This window comes from Uloborus diversus, chromosome 2, assembly GCF_026930045.1.
Source record: "Uloborus diversus isolate 005 chromosome 2, Udiv.v.3.1, whole genome shotgun sequence".
Taxonomy (NCBI): Eukaryota; Metazoa; Arthropoda; class Arachnida; order Araneae; family Uloboridae; genus Uloborus; species Uloborus diversus.
The window spans coordinates 64,116,037-64,139,970 of record NC_072732.1 but is presented as its reverse complement, the minus strand read 5'-3'; the positions used below and the strand labels follow the sequence as shown (position 1 = coordinate 64,139,970).

The window sequence follows — 23,934 nt, the reverse complement described above, 5'->3', positions numbered from 1 at the left end:
TGCCAAACTCGTACCCGACCCCTCCCAACAGGTTTTTGACCTTACATTGGGTTTGGGGGTCGTCGGGGTATGGCAGTATAAAAAAGGGAATGTTTATGATATGGCCTAATAATGTATGTTTGTGTCGAGGGACCCATCACATTCTAAGACGGCCCTAGTTTTTCACCCATGAACATCGCTAGATCAGTTTCATAAAACAGGGCAATTAAGTTACTTGTTATGACCACAGAAAAGGACATACTAGCCAAGCAGTGTTATCAATACAGAAATATTCAATCAAGTTCCGGACATTATAAAGATACTTAAAAATGGACAATTACAATCACAATTTTCCCCCAAAATAAGGTTTAGCTAATACTGTATCAATTTGTTCACCATTAAAGCGCAGAAGTGTTCCTATCTGTTAAATTTTGTTTAAATAAAATATATTTAGTTGTTAAGAATAATTTCCTCGTATTTAAATGATATCCCAATTGTTAGGTAAAGTTTAATATCTATAAGAGCTATGGGGCCGCTACATCTCCTAATGCCGGGGTCGATTTTTTCAACCAATCCGCCACTGTTTAAGTCTAGTATCATAATCTGAATCAGAAAATCCCCTTAATAGTCCAGTAACCCTTGTTTGAACCCTTTCCAATACAGAAATATCTTTCCTGAGGTAAAGAGACCAGAATTGAACAGCATACTCCAAATAAGGTCTTTCCGATAAGGCAAGGGATCAACATATACTTAGTAATATTATAAATGCAAAAGTGAGTTTGTTTATTTGTAATTTTTTTGCTCCTTAACTACTCAACTGATCATAAAATTTTACATGCACTTTGTCAGGGGAGCAGAATAATAGAACATAGAGTATTTTTCATCCAGAAAAACAGAACTGTTCGAATTTTAATTTTAAGTCCCAAAAAGGTGTAAAAAGTCTACTTCTATCCAAAATAATTATCTTGATTTTAGTTTCATTTGAAAACCTGTGGTAAGTATTCCTTTGGAAGATTTTCTTCCTTCTGATTTGAACTTAACAAGATGGAAAAGTAGGGATCAAAAATATCAAAAATGTCCGATATTTTGATATATATTGGATATTTTGATAACAACCAATATTTTCAATCAGCACAAACTCAAGGCTTCAAAGTCGTATAAATGCATTTTCAAAACACTCTTTATTTTCTTATATTGTTATTACAATATGTAGACTTAAAATTAAGGTTTCTTTTGTTATTTATATCGAACATTTATATCACATTTTAATCAATTTTAATGGAATTAATTTAGCATTAGCTATTTTACTCATTTTTCTTCTGTTAGCTAGATTTACACAGAAAAAAAATGTATTAGTCGGTGCACAGTCATAAGACATCTTTTTCTGACTAATGTTTAATATTAAATTAGGCACTTTTAATCTGAATTAAAATTGTTACGTTGCTTTTAATTTGATGAATGTAAAATAAAAAAGGAATGCTATATTACTTTGTTATATTAATGATGTATTAATACATCATAAAAATATAGTACACAACTTTTTGGTTATTGTCAAAAATAAATGAACAATATTACTATGATTAATGTTAAGCTGTGAGCTTTTATAAGTGCTCAGCTTATTAAGTTTTAGTGGAAGCTCAACCAGGACGTGTGATAGTTCTTGAAAAAACATATTTATCTTGTGCAACATGAAGAAGAGCCAAAGTTAAAAGTAACTTGTTTATTACGGCTATGATATATACAATGACATGTTAAACGAAATGTTGAATATCGGTCTTTATAATATTAAGTACAGGGTGGCGACAGATCAGGGAGATCAGGGAAAAATCAGGGAACTTTATCACTCAGGGAAAAATCAGGGAAATATCAGGGAATTTTGAAAAAATAACAAAAATTCAGGGAAATTTTTCCTTGCAAAATTTTAGTACTTTGACTCCCTAGGAATTTTCCGACAATTATTTGTTTTAAAAAAGTAAAGTTAATGAAGTGTGATTATACAGTGCCACATATTTCTGCATATTTTTTCCTCAAGGTCAAAGTAATCAATCTTAGGATGAGTTTCCCAAGATTGCTTCTGTGTCTGTTAAGTTGTTTATTTTACATAGCTTGAATTTCCCTTCCATGCATTCCACGCTACGTAAAATAAACAACCCTACAGGCAAAGAGGAAGCCGTCATTTATGACTTTGGTCCCTTGCCTTTACTCATTATCTTGAAGTAATTAGCATACTGTTATCACGATTTCAAGAAAGAATCTTTGTTTTTTAAATTAATGCTGAAAAAATCTTAAAAGTCTCACTTGGCTTTTTAAATTTAATTGCTAAAATTGAATTTTGACTTTTTTTTTTTTTTTGCCATGGTATTTTTCGTTGGCACTTCAGATTACACGAAGGAGTTTTATTTCAGACTTTAAAACTTTTATTTTAAAACCATATGTATATACATTTTGAATTTAATAATTGTTTTTGTATTTTAACGTTTGTTACTAAAGTAATCTAAGATTTTTTTTCGACAACTAATGAAATCATTTGAAATTGAGTTGTGTACATAAGTAAATATTTTAATTATTTTTTAATAGTTAAAATGCTGTATTCATTAAAACCTAAGTTCTTGATTAGAGAATAGCTGAATATGACTGGTTTTGAAAGATTTCAATTTGTTTTACATAAATATGTCTTACTAGGGGGCTATCGCCCCCTGCTCGCTGACGCTCGCCAACCCCCGGAACTGCTTACGCAGTTCCTTCGGATCGCTACGCGATCCGAGCTCGCTACGCTCGCTCACCGGTCACCAAATATTGGTCTAGCTTTATCTGTATTAATAAAAAGGTAGTTTTTTTTTATAAATATGAATATAACACTTATGATTTTCATATATTTAAAAGGGAACAATTACTTTGACATGCAACTTGTGCATTGGATAATCATAAAGCAAAAGTTTGCAATTCCATTATCTTTTGAGAGAAGTATGCAAAGGAACATTTTTGTACTAAAATTACAAACATAATATAATCTTTGTTTCCTACATTTACTGAATGCAAAAGAAATTGCAGTGAAAAAACCCTACAATGTTAACACACTTAAAAGCATTTCATGGTCATTAACTATACTATGTTTAGTGTCAAAATATGTGTATATATATGTTTTAAAATGTCTAACAGTTGCAAAGAGCGAGCAACTTCTGACATTCTCTGAAAGCAGTGATTTAGTTTAAAAAAATGTTAGAATGAGTGTTTTAAGAGTCAAGAAACCAAATCCAGTGGCATGACAGCTTATGAGGGCCAAGGCCTACTGTACCCATCTCACTCCTTCTGATCAAGGGCTTTAGGGTGCTAGGCAGATGTTCCAGTTAAGAGGTCAGCCTAACGCGGAACCTCCAGTGTTTAGTTCCCAAGCATAGTACTTATTTTATTGACCCACTGAAGGAATGAACAGCTGAATCAATCATGCCCAACCCGGAGATCGAACCCGGACCTGCAGCGTGGAAGGGCTACCACTGAGCCTCTGGGCTTCAGAGCACTTGCATATAATTTACGAAGAATAGAGCAGTAGAGTACGGAGACTTTAGATGAAAGATCTGAATGCAGATTGGTCAGAAATGCTGCCGATATGCTAAGGTGCACAAATGCACACCGTCTTCAAATCGAGCGAATTCCGCATGTGTTTCCGAATACATTTACAGATTAATCATGCACTTTGCTGGAGAAAAAGAATTGACCTAAGACTGATAATTATAAAACTGGAGAAATATATTATTGTAGCAAAAAATATTATTGATTATAACACCAACATTTGTCATACCTCGGATATCATTTATTTCATCCGATAGCAATGCGCCTTTTAAATTCAAACATAAACAATTTCCCGTTAGATTAGCCTTCCTAATGACTACAAATAAAGCAGAAGGTCAAAATGATTTTGTGAAAACATATTAGCAGTAAAATCAGGTTTCACAATTCAATTTGTTGCTTTACTTTGCCACTGTGGTTCAGTTCTTAACATCAATGCAAAAGTATGAAATGTTTTGCTCTTCAGGTCTTCATGATTCAATTTGTTGCTTTACTTTGTCATTGTTGTTCAGTTCTTAACTTCAATGCATTGCAAAACTAAGTAACATGTTTTGCAATGAGAATTGTCCAATAAATTCATTTAGTCTATGTGGAATAACATAATACAGTTAAGCACAGTTTATATGTTTCTCTTCTATTCGTTTTTATCAATTATACGTTTATTAAACTGTCCCTGGAGGGTCTAATATACATTTTCTTTACCAAATATACATTTTTTCATTTGTACGCTTTTTTCATAGTCCCTTAAAAAACGTATAAGCGGTGCTTCACTGTATATAAAAAAATGTGGTTGAAAAAAAAACTTCAGTATTTACAGGTTGCAGTTAGTTAAGCTTAACCACGAAAAGAAGGCAGATGACCTTGAAGGGAAACATCATTTGTAGGTAATAGGTAGAATCTTCCAGAAAGCACAAAATAGTAAGAGGCATGGTCTCGCTAATCCTATCTATTCCAAAATAATAACAAACAACCTATTACAAATGATGTTTTTGCATTGAGGTCATCCACCTTCTTTTCGTGGTAAGCTATAGCAGGGCTGTGGAGTCGGACTGGCTTTATGGTAAAGGAGACGGAGTCGAAGGTTAAAAATTTCAAGAGACGGAGTCGGTAAATTTCTCTCAAAATTTGCAGCTCTGCCAATATTTGCGGAGTCACAGCCGGAGTCGGACTAATTTTGGGTAAAGGAGTCGGAGTCTCTAAAAATCCTGTAGTTGGAGTAAGACATTTTTCCTTCGACTCTACAGCCCTGGTAAGTAGGGAACTTTATTTTTTGCAAGCACTATGGTTAAGGGAAAAACCTTTCGACATCAACATTAACTTTGCAAAGGATTTTTTTTAAAAAGAAGAAAATCATAATACTTGCATACACGACAGAAAATTTCTGGGTTTTCAGATACTATGACTCTTGAATGCCTTACATATGACATGTCTATGATTGAAAAGTGGTTTTGTCAAATCTAAAAAATTTTTATCAGAAGTTTGACCCTGTGCGTTATTTATAGTCATTAGGAAGGCTAATCTAACAGGATATTGTTCACGTTTGAATTTAAAAGGCACGTTACTATCGGATAATATAAGTGGTATTCGAGGATAAGTATCAGTGTTATTATTAGCATTTTTCTAAAAAATAAAATAATACTTTTCTCCAGTTTCATTACTATCACTGTTATTTCAACTCTTTTCTCCAGTAAAGTGCATGATTATACCGGAAATATGTTTGAAAACACTTACAGATCTCACTCGATTTGCAATTCGCGGTTCACGGTGTGCGTTTGCGCGCCTAATCCTATCGGCAGCATTTCTTACCGATCAGCGTTTAAATCTTTCAGCTAAAGACTCCCAAGCACACTACTCTTTTCTTTCTGAATTATATTCAAGTGATCAAAAACACTCATTCAAAAATCAAAATTCTAACGCTAGACATCTAACGCTAGAAGCGAGTCTGCAGCACTTGTAAACAACGATCGTAAACAAAGCGGATCGTTGCCAACGGAGAGAAAGAAATAAAAGCTCGTTTTGCGCCACGCATAAGCGTTTTATATATATAGATGCCGTGTGCAGGTAAAAAGCAGTAACTGCACATTTTTCTTTTTTTTCTTTGCATTTTTGTCATCTATTGTACGTTATCTTTATTGTACATACCTGCTTATTTGGTTTCCGCTGAAAAAAACATCTAGTTCCAACATTTTCCTATTGTTAGTGCTGAATCCACCACACATTTCTCCAAATATCTCGAAAACTAATTTCTGCAGATACTGCCATTTACCTGCAAACGGCAGTATTTACTTATGTCTACATTGCGTCCATACTTTAACTATCACTTGTTTGTTATTCTTGCAGCAACAATTATACTGCTTGAAAATTCAGTTCAAGATTATTTCCATTTAAATTTTTTAGTTTTATCATGATTATATATGTCTTTAAGAGTGGTTTCAATAATTTCTTAGTATTCTTATGTTAACTGGTTCCTGGAAGTAAAGTATTTGTTTTATATTTCCTACAATATTTCTCTGTCGATAATTTAACATTACAATTTTTACCAAAAAAAAAAAAGGAGCTTATTTTTCAAAATATATTTTTAATTAACAACTTAAACCGTTTTAAACACTGCATTTTATTTAATATGTAATGCTTTTCAGGTAGGGCAAAGAAAAGAAGCCATTATCATTGGTAACGTAAATCAGGGAAATCAGGGAAAAGTCAGGGAACTTTTTTTTCCAGTTTCTGTCGCCACCCTGAAGTAGCTCATTATACTTCAAATGTCTTCTGAAGCAAACATTCTTAGTCAAACTATGAAATATTGAGCTATGATATTCATGACAAGAGCAGTAAGCCGAAGCTATTGGCAAAAACGGACAGACTCAACTGAGCTGCCGAAAAACAACCAAGTCTGACTTGGGTTGAAATTGAAAGGGAAGAGAATGAGGCAAAGTGCCGGGAGTTTAAATGCTACTGGCAATTTGCATATTCTGCTGACGCGATCTTGTTGCAACAAGGAAGGAACGAATGAGAAAAAAAAAAAAACTAATGCAAATTGAGGTTGCCAACACTTTTGGAAAATAATGTACCTCCTTTTGTGACATTTGTATTTTTGATATGTATTACATACTTTACTGATATAGCTTTGTCGATGAATAAATAATGCATTGTCTATTTCCTTAAATTCAACGCCTAAAAGTTTTTGCGTTTTTCCGAGTACTTTGATGTCAAATTTAGGTTTCAGACTAATAATTACATTATTCAGACATTTGTTATTTAATAAAAATTCTACTATATCATCAACATAACGTATTAAAATTACACTTGATTCAAAAATATAAACACAATTTGCCCATGATAATTTCTTAAAATTTAAACCAATAAAAACATTATGTATTTCTAAAAACTATTCACGATCCGATTGATGAAGTCTATAAATTGTACTATTTAATTTACAAACATGATCAATTTTCTCAGGATCTTGAAATCCCTGGAAATTTCAATGGTCTGTGCCATGAACCCCTCTCGTGAGCACTCTTGTCATCATTGATGAATTCTTGTAACTTGTAGGGCAAATTTTGTGTCTAGTATGTTATGTTATCTTTTTCTTAGACAAGGGTAGTGAAGGAATCATGTATTGATATATGAATAAAAAGTGATTTTTTTTCTTTTCAGGAAAATATAGTCATGACCCTCTTATTCAGTTTGCAACATTGAAGCACCTGATAAACTTCATTCCAGTGATACGTGAACTTCAAAATGTTCAAATATCGTAAGTAACCAATGCACTGAGGTACTTTCTTGGATAAAATATCCTCAAAACGTTTAGAGAAGTCTTTATGAAAAGGTGTTGACGGTAAATTTCTGTATTATCGAAAATGGTTTTGGCCTATGAAGGCTTTTGTACCATTGAATCCCATACCTCCAAGAACCAAACCAAACTTACTTTTCTTATGTAAATTAGACGTGATTGAAAATTTATCGAGTTCATTCCACCAAAATTCTGCTTCAAAAAAGAGTTTTGTAAGAAGCCAGAAACAAGTAATTCAGTTGTGATCAAATTGAGTTTGTGGTCATAAAGCTGCTGGTTAATTCTATCGAAATTAAAGAATAAATAAGCCATGTAAATTATACACTGCTCAACATTGAAAATGCAACACCAAGAAGGAGTGTTCAGAAATTTATGCAAATTTTAGAGTAGACGTACATCACTGAGTTATGTAAATGATGTGAAATGCGCAACTCTCCGACGCACGTGATGTAAGATATAAGGGAAGGAACTTGCAGAATGGGCAATATTCGTGTCGTTATTTCTGACTGGAGAATTATAGAAGAAATTTTGTTTTTGTCTTGGAGGATACGTGTAACACGAAAGAATGCTAGGACGTCGTCAACGAAGGCACTTCCAGCAGATAGACAATTTTACGAGGGGTATGTTGATTGGAGTGAGAAGGGGAGGTTGGTTCGTACGTCAAATCGCAGCTGATACCCACATGGATGCGAGCACAGTGCATCGGCTTTGTCGAAGATGGTTGGAACAACAAAATGTGGCAAGATTGAGGGGTGCAGGGGCAGCCAGAGTAAGGTTAGAACGCGTGGATCGACGCATCCACCGACAAGCTGTAGCGGACCCACAAGTCACTTAAAGTAAGACAAAACAACATAAGCAGAAGCACAAATTTGTAAATTTGTCCTTCTGCTTACGTTGTTTTGTCTTACTTTACTGTTCAGCACAAAGGTATTTATTTATCCCACAAGTCACTTGTTCCTCGATTCTGCAGCAGGTGCAAGATACCCTGAATGTTCCCGTGTCAACCAGAATCATTTCCTGTCGTTTGGTTGCACGTGGCCTGCAATCACGGCGTCTGCTAAGAAGACTGCCATTAACCCCACAGCATAGACCGCAACGTTTAGTATGGTGCCGGACTAGAGCGACATGGATGACAGAATGGCGAAATGTCGTGTTCTCAGATGAATCCCGCTTCTGTTTATCTAGTGATAGTCGCCGCATACGTGTGCGGCATCGACGTATAGACAGATCTAATCCGGGAGTAACTGTGGAACGTCCCACTGCACGACATCGTGGCATGATGGTTTGGGGCGCAATTGCGTACAACTCAATATCACCTCTAGTTCATATTCAGAGCACTATGACGGCCTCACGGTTCTTGGATAATGTGCTGCGACCGGTGGCATTCCCTTACCTTCAAAGGCTACCTAATGCAATTTTTCAGCAGGATAATGCCCGACCACACAGTGCTCGCATCTGCCAACATGCTTTTTGTTGGGCTTGAAAGCCTTTATTCAGTATCTTGGAGCGCTTTTAATTTAATTACAAATGTTAAAGTATTTTTTGAAACTTACCTCCGATATGTTTTTGCCACTCCGCGTCCTGTGTCCTAGCGGCGGATAACTGAAATTGATTCGGGCATGATCGTGCAACATCGGAATCATCCTATGACGTAACACCCGATGGTTGAGATGTTTTTGGCTACTTTGAGCCGAAAAAACGAATAGAAAGATTGTTAAATCACTCAATCAGGAATAGTTGAGATGTATATCTCCAATGCAAAGTAGGGTGTGTCATGGGATGACGTATCGCGGTCATAGAACGTATAAATAGATTGATCGAAATATTTTCGGTGCTCACTTTATTGTTTGTGTTTACTCCCCATTGGCATCTTGCCATTTTTGTTGACCAATCAGGGATTGGTCTTTGAAGGTTTGGCAACCGTGCTAGGTTGTTGATGGAAGTTGCGGCGCGCTCGAGCCGTTGTTAATGCAACGTTTTTGAATTCAAGCAGGGCTTGAGATAAGTTTTATTCAGTGTTAATTGTTGTTTAAAAATGTTCTAAATTACTCCTTTTTATGGAGGGAAAATGTCAACATTTCTGAAGATGTTCGCGGGAGATGTAGCTCATTGCAACTAGGCCTAACACTTAAACTTGGCCGATACCTGGATTGATCTACCGGTGCTCCTATGATGGTATGGAACTGTCATCAGTTTGAAATCATCGATGTCCTTCAGAGTGACCTTCATGATTGGATTTCCTAGATGTTCCAACCATAGTTCCAGAAGGTTCCGGTGAGATTCCTGTGTGTGCACAAGTTTGTGTTCCGGTATATGAAAAGGTTCTTCTAGAACTAAGCATGTCTATCGGCCGGTGAATGATGGAACAGTTTGATGAATCTACAAATTCGATTACACTTGATCAAGAATTCTTCAGCAATGTAAACATGCGCATTTAGCGCAGGAAGGTGACATTTTACAATTTTTCTAAAATGTTTCGCGTTTTTCTAAAAGTGTTTATTTAACAATTTAACTTTGAAATTTCTGTGATTATTGGGGGGTTTTTACAATCTAAATTATTTTTGGTATTTAACAAATTTTTATTGTTGTATACTGTGATATTTTAATAAATGTTATTTATTTAAAATGACTTTGAGTATGTTTTATTTCTTACTGGCAGACTGCACGGCTTTTTGATGTTGGGGTTCTGTAAACCTTTTATTTAGTTCTATGAACTTAAGGTAAAGACACATTACCCAACACTTTTCAAGGCACACAGATGCTTCCCTGGCCACCATACTGTCCTGACCTGTCACCAATTGAACATGTGTGTTATGTGAGTTGAAGCCGTTTGCAGACTCTGTCCCTGCCTCATTCAGAAGACGAACTGTGGCAAATGGTTGATAGGGAATGGAGAGGCATCCCTCTGGACAACATCTGCACCCTTATTGACTCTGTGCCTAAACGTGCTCCTTCGCGTATCGCTGTCCGCGGTTGTCCTCCATCCTACTGAGCCGACGCCGTTCTCGCTCTGTATTTTGTGCATCATTTTGAAGCAAAGATCATTTATTATTCTTTGCTGTCTCTGTCTTTTTTCCAAATTTCTGACCACTCCTTTTTGGTCTTGCATTTTAAATGTCGAGCAGTGTATTTAACTTAAATAGTACCAACATGCCTCTCTGAGCTAAAAGTTTCCTTTCGATAAACTCAAGTACTTAGTTTTTCAAAACCTATTGAGGCCAGTGGCGGATCTAGAGGGGGGGGGGGAGGGCAATTGGGGCGATCACCCATCCTTAAAAGTTTGCAAATTCAAAAAATTTCCGGGAGAAGGCCAACAAACTCTCTCCCCCTCCCTCCCACACACACAAACACACACAACACATCACAAAAAATCGCCTACAATTGTATTTATACTGCTTTAATTCCTAAAAATTTTCAGGGGAGAGTCCCTGAATGCCTCTCTCCAATGTCATCAAAGATCGTGAAAATTTTTGAAATTTTGATGCTTCAATTTTGAAAAAAATCGCCGGAATCGACATTTTTTTCCCCGAAAATGTCGTTAAAGAGATATTTTAATTTCCTTTTTAGAACTTCAATTTTAAAAAAATCCGGTGGGGAGCCCCCGAAACCAAACCCTCACTCTAACACCAATGAAGATCTACTAACATTGCATTTTTGAAGCTTCATTATCAAAAATTTGAGGGATAGCTCCTGACCCCATCCCTTCCCTTAACAATGCCAAAGATGGCCTACTATAGCATTTCAAGGCTTCAATTTTGAACATTTTCCAATATGAAAAGTTCCGATCTTCGTTCCTTCCCCCTACGTCATAAAAATGGCTTTTAACTGCGTTCTCAGAACTTTAATTTCGAAAAATTTCAGCCCCATGTCCTTTCCTCGTTTCAACATCAAACAACAATCATCCAAAACTGCGTTTTTGCAACTTCTGCATCAAAACATTTCTGGGGGAAATTCTGAACCCCATGTCTTCTGCTACCTCATCTAAGGTGACCTACAACCTCTTTGTTTTTGGCATTACTAAAGATATCTAAAATTGTTTTTTAAGCTCTAATATCAAAGAACGACTGGGGAGAATTCCTGAATCTTATCCTCTCCCTTTTCAAGCCATCAAAGATAGCAAACAATTGTGTTTTTGAAAATATACCCTTAAATTTCAAAAATGTTCCAGAGAGGGACCTCCAAACCTCCTTTTTTACTATTAACCACCAAAGAGTCTTAAAAATGAGTTCTGAATAAAAATTTTCCGGGGAGAGCCCGCAAACACTCTTACTTATGCGCTATAATTAAACAGCTCAATCAACAAACAAATCTGTAACTATCTTCAAATTTTATTTCCAAATGCAATTTTTGTATTTTATTAAGCTCAGTATAAAAACTGGTGAAAAGAGATGCCATCTTGATGCTGTAACCTTTCTTTTATAAGGAAAAAAGTACAATTGAGGACCTAAATGGCTGCTGAAAATACTTTACGAAACCTCAAATAAGTCAAAAAGTGAAGGGTTTAATTTAGGTAATGTATCCAAAATTTTAGTTCTTTCATTTAATACATAAAGCCAAGCTTTATTCTTTTGTTTTTTTTTTAAATGTTTTCCTGCTGTCCTTTTTGGATTGACTTTCAGAGGGAGAACGGTATTCAGAGAGTGATGCAGAGCTCCCCTTTAAGTGAGGTATTGAATATCCCCAAATTTAAGGGGTTGGGAGCCTAGGCAGATATTAAAAAAAATAGACATAAAATTCTGCATTTTGAAGTTTTACACTGCGATGCAAAAGTTTAGACAATTACGTTCTTCAGCTGTAGAATTTAGAATTGCAATAGTAGAGATACAAAAGTCTGCAAACATATTCAAAAACTCTTTTGAAATACTACAACCAAAATAGAATTGTTTGATATGCTTTAACAATACTGTTTTGGATAAAAATAGAAATTTGCTTGTTGCAAAAGTTTAGACACTATTACGAATTTCTGTGAATTTTTTTCGTATATGCAAATTTAAAAGAGATGACATCACAGACCTCTTGTACTTAAGGTCTACCAACGATAACACTTGGTAGTCGAGATGTCGCAAGCTGAGCAGTTTAAAGCGGATGAGGTAAGTAAGATTTGGCAGTTGAAAGCTGAAGGTAAGCTTGTTCCTGAAATTTGGGCTATTATTAATAGATCAAAGAAATCTATGTATCGAGTTTTATCAAGTCAATGCAATTATAAAGCAAAACGCTGATCTGGGGGGCCGCATGTGACAAATAAACGGATGATCGTCAGATCCATAGACTAGCAAGTACCTAACAAATGACTGTTCGCGAAGTTCAAAGCTCCTTGGGGCTTTCGGTATCAAAGGATTAGATTCGTAGACGAATTTTGGACACAGGGACAATAGTTCACTGCAAAATGAAAAAAACAGGGCTGAAGCCACATCATAAATCACAACGAATATTGTGGGCTCGAAATCATATGTCATATGGATCGAAATGGATATCAGTAGTATTTACCGACGAAAAAAAGTGGAATCTGGATGGTCCAGATGGCTGGATATTATACTGGCATGACTTACGGAAGGAATCCAGATGTTTTTTTAGTCGCCGACAAGGTGGTGGCTCTGATGGTTTGTGCAGCGTTTTGCTACAATGGACAAGTGTCTTTGACCTTTATCAGTGGTCGCCAAACATCACAGCATTGCACTAAGACACTAGAGGATAATCTCCTACCATTTGCTGAACTTATTGGGGGCACTCAGTGGGAATATCAGTAAGACAATGCTTTGATTCACAGTGCAGGAAACACAAAATCTTGGTTAAATTCAAATAATATAAAAGTTCTCAATTGGCCAGCGTGTAGCCCAGACCTCAACCATGGGGCATCTTGTGTTGCAAAGTTTACAGCAATGACAATACACTTCTGTATCGGAACTTAAGGGATCTATTGAGGAAGTATGATACGAAATTGAGCCCCAAACTATTCAAGATTTAGTTTCTTCGATGGAAACTCATGTTTATGAACTAATAAAGAAGAATGGATGCACAAGCAGATTTTAAAACTTTTTATTTAATTTTTATTTCATTTGTGTCTGAACTTTTGAGACAATGTTAATTTTTTTGTTACAATGTAAAAACTTGTAGAATGCACAAGTCAACTTTTCATTGCTATAAATATTATATAGTATGCATATCCCCTTAGACAAAAGTAGTCTTAGGAAAACTGAATAAATAGATTTCGAAATCTGTGTGAATTTGCTCATTGTCTAAACTTTTGCGTTGCACTGTATAAGGGATAATTGGAATTGCAAAGTTATCTGGAAAAAGATAGGCAAACAAAACTTTTTAAAAAATAATGTACACTTTTACAAATTAAAATTATTCGCAGCAAAATTGTTTTTGGTTTGACAAATCAATGACAGCAGTCCACAGAAAGAAAGATTGAGGGAAGAAAAAAGATAATGCATTATTGCTTGCTCGCATCGGCTTTCGGTACGATTAGTTTTTGATCACTCCTTCAACCCACCGAGAAATACAACAATGAATCAGTGACGTGCAGTCCATACAAGCAAACCAAGTTGGGCACTCCTAAAGATTAATTTTAAGAGATTAATAATAGTTCGTTATTTTTTTGCTCATTAAAGAAAAGCATTATGAATGATTTATATTATCTGTTCCTTAAAATGAGTAAAATCTGCGAGTTGCTCGACAAAGATTCCCCATGCATATTTCTCCAATCTGGCTAACAGTAAACGAGGAGTATTAAACAAACCTAATCCAAGCAGAAACAGCACTGAAAGGTTGTTGACATGGCAACCCGTATCACTCTATTCCGTGAGTGGAGAATGGACTGGCAAAAAAGAGGGTTATATGGCCCCAATCCAAGCAAGCAGTTTGGTGCTTGGGGGGATGATAAATATAAGTTTATCCTAAATATATTATCAGTAATTTATTATATGTATCTCATAATTTACAAACAACTATAATCATGTAAACATAAACTTACTGTGAATGTTCGTGGTGTAATCATAACCTAACGAATTCACTTTGCTAAGCAATCTTGCGATAAAACAACTTCCGGTATGAATGGAAATGATTGTTCTATCGTGTACCATGAAGTTCTCGAATGATTTGCACACCTCTCTTTCCGCAGGTGGCAGACATGTGACGACATAGCTATGCTAATCAGGTACGCAGTATTTATAGAGACTTCAGCTGTTGAATCTCTCTCTTTCTCCTGTTTGGTTTTAGTTTGCCTGCTGTTAGATTGCAGTAGCGTGTTTTGACTCTTTGACATTATCAAGTCATCAAGTTCCCTGTTCATATATTTTTTAGGATGTATTAATTGAAACTTAGTTTTTGATTGTCAATAGATATGATATGATTGAATCATCAAGTATTATCCAAACTTAGTATTCGTTGAATATCCATAGGCGGATTTAGGACTGAGTTCCTGGGGGGGGGGGGCAGGATTTTTTTTTTTTGGAGCAACATTTTTAATTGCCCCCCCCCCTCCTATGTTTTTGTCTGTTTTCTGTGATGCGTAAGGCCATTCTTTACTTCTTTATGTGTCATTTTCATTACTGTGTGTAATCATGCTGTCCTTTTTAAATTGACCTTAAAAGAGAGGGAGCTGGTATTAAGAGAGTAACACAGTGCTCCCTTTTAAGTGGGATATAGAATATCTCCAGTTTTAGGGGGCCCGGGGGTTACTCCCCCGGAGGAAATTATCTGAAATGGATATAAAATTCTGCATTTTGAAGTCTTATAAAGGTTAATTGGAAATAGGCAAATAATTTTTTTTTTAAGTTTTACGCTTTAAAAGTGCTTTGTGATGCAAGTTAATACTTTAAAAGAAATGGTGCACAGATTTAGAGAATAGGTATCAAGAGAGTACATACTACAAATTTGAACAATTCTTAATTTATACACTTGATAAGAAATAAAATTGAAGCACACTTTGCTTAGGAGTTTCAAAGACTTGTCTAATTATTTTCAAGGTTTGGTTGGTTAGATTGGGTTTTTGGTTCAAGAGCCCTTGTAGGCTATACTACGCCAATTCTTTTCTGGGATTTTAGAACCTATCAATAATTTGCACTTGAGTAGTAGATTATGCACTTGTACAGTATTGTTCAAACTTTGTAAGAAACGGCTGTTTTAAGTTTAAAAGAAAAAATAAACTTTAATTTCCTATTCAAAAAAGAAAAAATCATGATTTTTTTTTTGTTATTAAGATTTTGGAAGAGAAGTTGTTACTTTATAAACTCCTCCCAAAAACTGGGGGCATTGTCCCCTCCCCCCCCCTATAAAGCCACCCATTCTCTTCTAAACTATTCAAAAACGAAAAAATCATGATTTTTTTTTTAATTTTTTGGAAGATGTGTTGTTACTATATAAAAGTCCTTCCAAAACTGGGGGGGCATTGCCCCCCTCTGACCCCCTATAAATCCGCCCATGTGAATATCTTGAATTGATTCTAGTATCTAGAAATGCAGATCATGGAATCTTTTTCGATACGATCCTTGGTAATAGTAAATTGGAATTAGTAATTAGAAATAAGATTGAATTTAGAAATCGTTTTAGGTGAAGTTTAATTTTGAATATGGCTTTGAGTTTAACTTTTTCTTTGATTTTAATTTATACAATTGTTAATTGTTAATAAACTTGTTACTGTTTATAATAGGACTTTTTCATCACATAGTTTAAGATGATTCACAAAACAGAAAAATGAATTTCAAATTGATAGTTTGCTACTCTATTTACGAATCACACTTGCTAATTTAATAGCTTTGAGATATTAGTATTCTTAGCAAAATTTGGACTATTACTACTCATGCAATATGCTGAATATTCTAGTCCATCAGGGGAAAAGACTAAATAGTTTGCTTTCAAATCTTGGACTGATTTCTATTAACTGAGAACTTTTTTAAATGTGTTGAAAGAGATGTACTAAAAACAGAATTCATTTGTAAATCAAATGTAAAATAATTTCATTATTTGTTTCTAAAAACAATTTTGGTATTTTAGTAGAATTCTAAGATTCTGTTTATTTTGGACCCCAATTTCAGTTATTTGTTATCTTAAGAGTTTTGTTATTTTGTGTTTTTAATGTGGTTTTTTGCAATTGATTAGTACTATTTTTTATGTATGTTAATATAATAATCGTGTTTGCTGCATAAATGATACTATATTAAGCGCAACAATTATTAAAATGAACAGCCTTCAACTCTGCAGCAAATAGAGATGTATGTACAACAAATGTTATGAAATGTAAGCAGTGATGTAGAACAAATTGGACAACACAGCTGCTTGAGTACTCTTTCGGGTTACCGCACGTCCCTGCAAGGAATTAAATATGAACTGATCAATAGTGAAAAATACGTGAAAAATATGGTGTGCAGATTTAAAAAGTAGTTTACAAGAGAGTAAGTAACATACTTCCCATTTGGACAGTTCATAATTTATATACTTGACTAGCTGCGTGCCCGGCGTTGCACGGGTTACGTAAAAAACTAAAGAGATGTCCAATTGATGTTTTTGCATTACTCTGACATCAGTTTCTAAAGCGCTAAGGAGTAAATAAATACGCGTAATGCAAGGTTTGCAAAACACCAGTAGAGCATATTTTTGGCAAAAATCTCTTTAAAGTTAATCATAGTTATCAATAATGCAAGTTATGCGTATTTTCAATTAGCACAAAAGATAAAAATACATGCATTATCAATTATAATCTGTGCTCACTTTAAACTAAATTAAATCTGATAGACTATATTTGAAACATTTGTATGTACAATTACGATCAGCTTTTTACATAAAATGACACATACTTTTTGGTAACGTGAAACTAAAGCACCAAGACTTAATAAATACCAATTAGCATTAATTTAATACCAAGTCATCAGATTCGAATTAAGTATTTAGTTAAAATCCTTAAAAACAATATTTTTGTTCAACTCTATTTCACTTAAAGAAATTCAAACAATCTTAATTTAACATGTTCTTTTAACGATACAAACTGTATTTCAAAAATAGAAACAGGAAGGAAAAAGAGAGTTATTACAATTCGAAAACTCACCCATGTAACGGGAAAAAGTCCAACAAAATAAACATAATTAGTCGCACATCCTAAATGTACCAAAATATGAGGTCGGTGAATAATAAACTTACACAACAATCAATAAACATAGCTAAAGAAACAACTTTCATATGCTGAAAAGAGTTAAGAACGTTTAATGTAAGAAATAAAAAAAAGGGCAGACGATAAAATAAAGGCTATGTCCGAATAGAGCAACCAATTTTAAACTAATTTAAAATGAAATTCCAGATGGAAATGTTGTTTTAAGATTTGGATAGCAGCCAAAAAAATCTCTTTTAAAACAATTATTAGAATTTTACTTGCTCACCCATATGCAAAATGGCAACAGGAAAGAAATAAAAATTCCTGAATAACGTTATGTTAACATTTTAATTAATATCTCTGCTAGTTAAAGTCGCACAATTACGAGATTGGTCCTATTGTTTTTTCTTTGGAAAATTTCGAATTGATCGGTATCTCGTTTGACTCCCGATTCGCAGTGGTTCTAGAGAAGATAGATCTTCAGACAGACAGACGGACGCGAACAGATTTTAATATTATAGTGGATAAGAAATAAAATTGTATTAAACTTCACTTGTGGCAATTTGCTGCCACCATAGCAATAGAGTAACTTAACTTTTCTCCGCACACACCCCACCACTTAGCTGTAAGCCTTAGGTTCCATCGTCCGGGGGGTCTGTGTAGCGGGCCCCCCGCACGGCTGGGTGCGACGGTCGATAGTCATCTGGGCCACGGACGATCTTGGTGCTTATTGCGGCGTGGAAGGTCCCCGTGCTCATACCTGCCAACCCTTCCGGAATTCACGGAAGTTTAACGGATTTTCATGTTTTTTTTTCATTTTTTTCCGGTTATGAGCAAAATTTTCCGGATTTTTCACGTTTTGTAGGAAAAAATTGTATCTCGCCAATTTTTGCGCTAACGATACTTTTGTGGAACGCGGCACTGCGTTTTAAGCCAAGCAGCCAAGAAAAGCTTGCCGTAGGAGAATGGCACGAGAAGTGAGGCAAGATTATGACGTCAATGAGTGATACAGCGCATGACTTCATCGAGATCCAATCAAAGCAAGCGTCGCAGCGGGCAACTGGGAGCACAATTTTGGCGCCGATTATTATCGTTCTCTCAGTTCGAGTTTCGTTTTTGCTTCGTTCTTTTTTTAAGATGAGTATGAATAAATGTTATTTTCAAACTTTAAAGAACTCAATAAAAGCAATATTTACTAAACGAAAGTAAGTTCAATTGATATGAAATTCATAACTAATATCATATTGTTAAATGTAAAGAGGGTAGGTGTCCTGTTTGATTTTATTTTGCATTAAAATCTTGTGGATAAAAATAAAATAATCTTCCGGATTTTTTTTCTCGGAGGTTGGCAGGTATGCCGTGCTGGGCGTCAGCCCAGCTGGGAGTGTACCCCTTAATGTGTGAACCTTGCTCGCCATGAGATACGGGATATCTCCCCGCACCTCTTTGGCGTGGAGTAACTTAACTGATAAAACTAGTGTAACGTTACACATCGTTCACAACATTACACCAATTTTATCAATTAAGTTACTCCATTGCTATGGAGGAAGCTAGCCGCCGGAATGAGGTTACACAAAATGCAGAATGCAGCCACTGTATTTACGGAGTAAGGTTACACACATTTTTTACTGTTTTTGCTTAAGAGTTTTGAAGAATTATCTAATTATTTTCAAAAGCTCTAGAATAATTAAAATTATTTGAAACATTTCATTTGCACATTCCAGTCTCTGACATTTTAGCTCTTGATTATGTAGTTTTTCAGCATTGTTCTAACTTTGTAAAAAGCAGCTTTTTTGAAAGAAAAAATAAACTACAAATTTCTCATTACAACCTTTTTTTTTTCAATTACCTGTAGTACAGAAAACGGAAAAGAATACAGGTAGTGTAAGAAATAAATAAATACCTTTGTGTAAAGAAATAACAGAAAATATCCAACATTTTTTAGCACAAATCAACAGATTACTGAATATACGTGTTTCGGAGTTTCCAGGAGCCCCTTTTTCACTTACAAGTTGTGAGCTTTTGGATGTAAAGACATCCGGTAAAATATCTTTGTACCAGAGTTTATTTATTAGTTTTCTTTTAACTTTTTTTTGTTATTGTTGGATTGTATGTATTATCTTGATTCTCTTCCAGTCCAGAAAGTTGCTATAAGACGAAACTACTAGTATTGTTCTTGGAAAACATTGCGTCACTTCATCAGACTGATCCTATTCCCCTTGATTTTATGAAAGGTAAATTTTCATTTCTTCTATTATATAAATCTACATTACACAATAATTATCATTGTAATATACTCTTTATGCTTCAGTTTCAAGATTATGACACTTGGTATTCTAACTTGGGTAACTGTTGAACAATTAACTTTTGTAGTGTTGTATTTGTAGAATTTGTTTTTTATCATACATGGTTCAGAATGGATACTCAAACTTTCAGGCTATACACCCCCTTTGAACACTGATGGTTAACTTTACTGTTTGCATTGTTAAAGAAATGTTCACCAATATCTATATACAGTCAATTCACGATAACTCGAATCTAAAGGGACCGATGAAAAACTTCGACTTATCAGAAGTTCGACTTGCCGCTAGTTTTGGTTTTTGATATTTTAATATGGTAAACCATCAAATATTTTAATTAATGTGTACATATAACCAACAAAATTACAGAACTTATAAGTTACAATATGTAGTTTCTCTGTGAAAATTTCTGAAGACTAAGTTGTGTCTGGTCTTGAACTTCTCCAGCCATCCAGCACTGGCGTGGAAATTTTCTATGTTCAGTAATATAGTAAAATTCGTTGCTCTCTCATGCAGTAAAGACCCACTTAAAGGAATAGCATAGTCTTAATTTCGATACTGCTGGAACCACTTGAATAGAGCTGATTCTACTTCAGGAAAGGTACATATCTTCATTTGTTTCAAATTTAGATTCTTGGATTCGTACCGCTTTTGAAGAAACTTTCTTTTTGATTGTTGGATTCCCTTCAATATTATAAATAAGATTTACTTTATTTTCTCAATCTAGAGTTTTTAGCTTAGACATCTTTAATAGTGAAAACAAATCTTTCTTTCTCTCTCCAGAACTTATCAGCAAATGATTGAACTAAAGAAAGCTTTTGAATAAAGGTACAATCGGTTGAGTTGACAATTTGACAGCTTAAAAGCAAATTTGTAGTCCAGCAATATGTCTAAGTGTAAACAGTACAATACAACAAAAGAAAACAAGCTATACTCATTCCTGCTCATGTAAGTCCTTTATTGCACACTGGCTCAACAAGTGTTCTCCTTGCTTTAGAGGTCGAATGTGATTGCAAGTGAAGATAAATGAATTTTTCTCACAAAAGTCACTTCTTTTTCCTTTTTTATTCTTCCGAAATAAATTTCGAGTCATATTTGAAAAAACTTAGAGTTAAAGGATGTTAACTTCGAGATATTGAGAATAATTAGCATCAGTGGCGCCGACTCCATGGGGCTTGAGGGGGCAGAGCCCCCCCCAATAAATCATGAAAGTTATTAGTTATATTATGCTTTCTAAACTCATGAATTTATCTTTTATTTTCTTTGTTCGAAGATGGTTTACCTTGTAAAATACATTCAGTAATGAGTTAAAACAAATAATAATTGCGGTAGTAAGCAGGTTAACTAAAAACGAGTGGTGTGAATAATGGAATTTGTCCCAGTGCACGAACTTACGGATCAAGTCAGTTGCTGGTGGGCAGCGCTGCTGCGCTCTCATCCGGACCCCAAAGAGTTCCTATTTTTCCTACTTTTTCGAGCTCTCTCCTTATTTTCCTACTTTTTCCTTTTTTTTTCCTACTTTTTCTTTTTTTAGTATAGCACTTCTAATTGTGCATTGATTCTTTATTTCTACAATGTCGCACCGATAATTTTCTGCATGTTTCAATTTTGAAAAGCAAAAGAAACAAGCGGATCCTAAGCTTTTCATTGACTGACTACATTAATTTCTAAGGAATGCTGCAGCGTCTGCATGTTTAAAAGTTAAATTTTCACAAGTGACGTTTTTGCTGCTGTGGCGTTTATGATCGAGTTTTCTTTTCATCGCCCCGACTTCAATCCTACTGTTTCAACGAATCAATAAATAAATAGATACTGGCACATTCTGATGCAATTATATATTTTTTACCCATCAATTAGAAGCTTTAATTAAAGTAAACGGCCGACTGCTCAAAAAGTGTGGGAAAAGCCGAATTTCCTATTCGCCATTTTTTTTGTATAAATGATTACAAGTGAAATGGAGCTCTATTTAAACAAAAAGGCAATGTAAAACCTTAAAAGGAATGTAAGGAAACAGAAATGAAAAACCTGTACACTGTACATATTTTATTGATGTTAGTACAAAATAAAAGCGACAGATAACAGAAATTCGCAAAAACAGACCACTTCAAATAATCACGAAAACTAATTTTTTTCATACATAAATATGATTATCGGGCATTTTAAATCGTAAACATGATTACAAAATTTATAAAATTTAATTTTCTTTCCTTGCAAAGCGTATATTTGCAAAAGAGAGAAAAAGGAAAACGCGGCAAAACCTAGATGGGCAAAACGTTCCCGATTTTTGGAGAAAAATCGGAAATCAATTTAAATGCAAGATTCCATTTTTATTTCTTCACATTTTTAAAAAATGGAGGATAGAGCCACAAGCAAATATGTACTGTATTTTTTTTCTTTTTAATTGGCATTTTCTACTCTGATATATCATCAATATCGAGGAGTAGCTCATCATTTTTATGTGCTGTGTATGGCAATGCAGCATTTCTGAACATTTTAAATTTTTTTGACAGACTTTCGGGGTGTGACAATTATACCGATGCGGTGTATCTACTGTAAGTTTTGTACTCAGGGCGCCTGATCAAAGGGAGGGGAGAGAGAAAGAGATATATGCACATTTGATGCCAGATGCTCCGCCCCCCCCCCCTACTCTCAATTTCGTGAACACTTTCCGAATGAATATTTTTGTTGTATGGTGAGAATTGAGAGAAAAACTACATGCCTTCTCTTTTATGCACAGAGAAACATTATTATTGTCCGTTTTCCACGAGAAGGCACTTGACTCCTCCCTCGTCACGTGGTATCCGATAATTCTTTTTCGCTGTTTTCGGCTCGTTGTTCGTATCATAGCATTTTTTGTAAAAGCAACAGTTTTTAAAATGCAAGAATAACCAAAATGACAACAGACAAGTGAAGCAAGTGATGTAATGGCCACTAAGACTTTTTTACACACTGAAATGCATACCCAAATTAAGGCTGTCTGGTTGTTTCCTTCAGAAGCGCGTGGATTGCTTACCGATCACCCCCCTGTAAAATGGAACTCTGCGTTCGAGGAGGCGTGGCGAAGTGCCTTCTTGTAAAAAATGGACAATAACTGGTCTTTGTCTGTAATAAAAATGTTATCTTTACCATACCTGGATTTTCCCTTTTTTTCGGTGACAAAAATTTTGGAACAAGGAGGTATAAAATCATCAAACCAATCAGACAATATTGGTTTTTATTGCTTGATTAAAATTAAAACTGGCCCGTCATTTTGATTTTTCCCCCGAGGGCGACTAGCGAAGACATATACTGAATCTAAATTTTATCTGAAAACAACAAAAACCACACAAACTTGTATAGTTAAGCATTAATTTTCCAAAGCCATGGAGGGGAGAAATTGATCTCACTGACCCCCGTAAATAAATTGTCTGAAACAAAAATTTATGTTGAATGCTAAAAATACATAACATAATACAAACCCTTTAGTTTACTTATTTCGTTATTTATTTAGTTTAATTATTTTATTATAAATTTTATGCCCCATATTTAAGAACAAATTTATTTTAATTCTGCATTTTTAGTCTTTTTCCTTTTTTTTTTCAAATTCAAAGATCTGCCCCTGTTTATGCAAGAAGAATGCATATCAGCTGCTGTTTATTTTTAACTAAAACTAATTTAATATTTGCTTTGCTTTTTGTGTCATAGTTTATGACAGCAGGAGCTGAAAGTGTTAGTATTTTCGAATGATAAATGGGCACTCTTAATGGAATGTTTTCGTTTTTGACGAAGCAACTCTGTAACAAAAATGGTTTTATTGCAGTTTTATTATTATTATTACTGTTTTTTTTAATTTGTGATTGCTATATTGCATTTTATTCTCTCACATAGAAAGTTTTTATTACTGTACTGTTGAAAGGTGTTTCTTTGTTTGGATTTTATTTTCATGTTTTTGTAAATATTTTTGTTTCCACCAGTTTATTTTCCATGCTGTTGATTGTCATCTTGTTTCTTTTGTCTTGTTTTTGCGACTCGGTCTTTCATTAAATCCCTTCAATACTTCAAAAGCACTGTTAGTTTATTTTTGGGACAGTTTTAAATAAAAAATACTGTTAATTTATTTTACATTAGAAATAAAGTTTACGCTAAATGTTTCCTATTGACGTGTGCAGTTCTATCTTTTCCTATTTTTTCCTACTTTTTTGAGTGATTTTTTCCTACTTTTCCTATTTTTT

At 34.6% G+C, this 23,934-nt stretch overlaps 1 protein-coding gene across 3 annotated transcripts in view; it reads left to right on the top strand.

The window, feature by feature from the left end:
* LOC129235200 (uncharacterized) overlaps positions 1–23,934 on the top strand; it is a 138,446-nt gene that overhangs the window by 21,931 nt on the left and 92,581 nt on the right. For 2 of the 3 annotated variants that reach the window (XM_054868905.1, XM_054868906.1), the window contains exons 3-5: positions 7,201–7,297; positions 14,460–14,495; positions 19,560–19,657. In XM_054868905.1, the coding sequence (XP_054724880.1) occupies positions 7,201–7,297; positions 14,460–14,495; positions 19,560–19,657 (231 nt within the window). The remainder of the gene's footprint in view (positions 1–7,200; positions 7,298–14,459; positions 14,496–19,559; positions 19,658–23,934) is intronic. The other variant, XM_054868907.1, reaches the window with a different exon arrangement.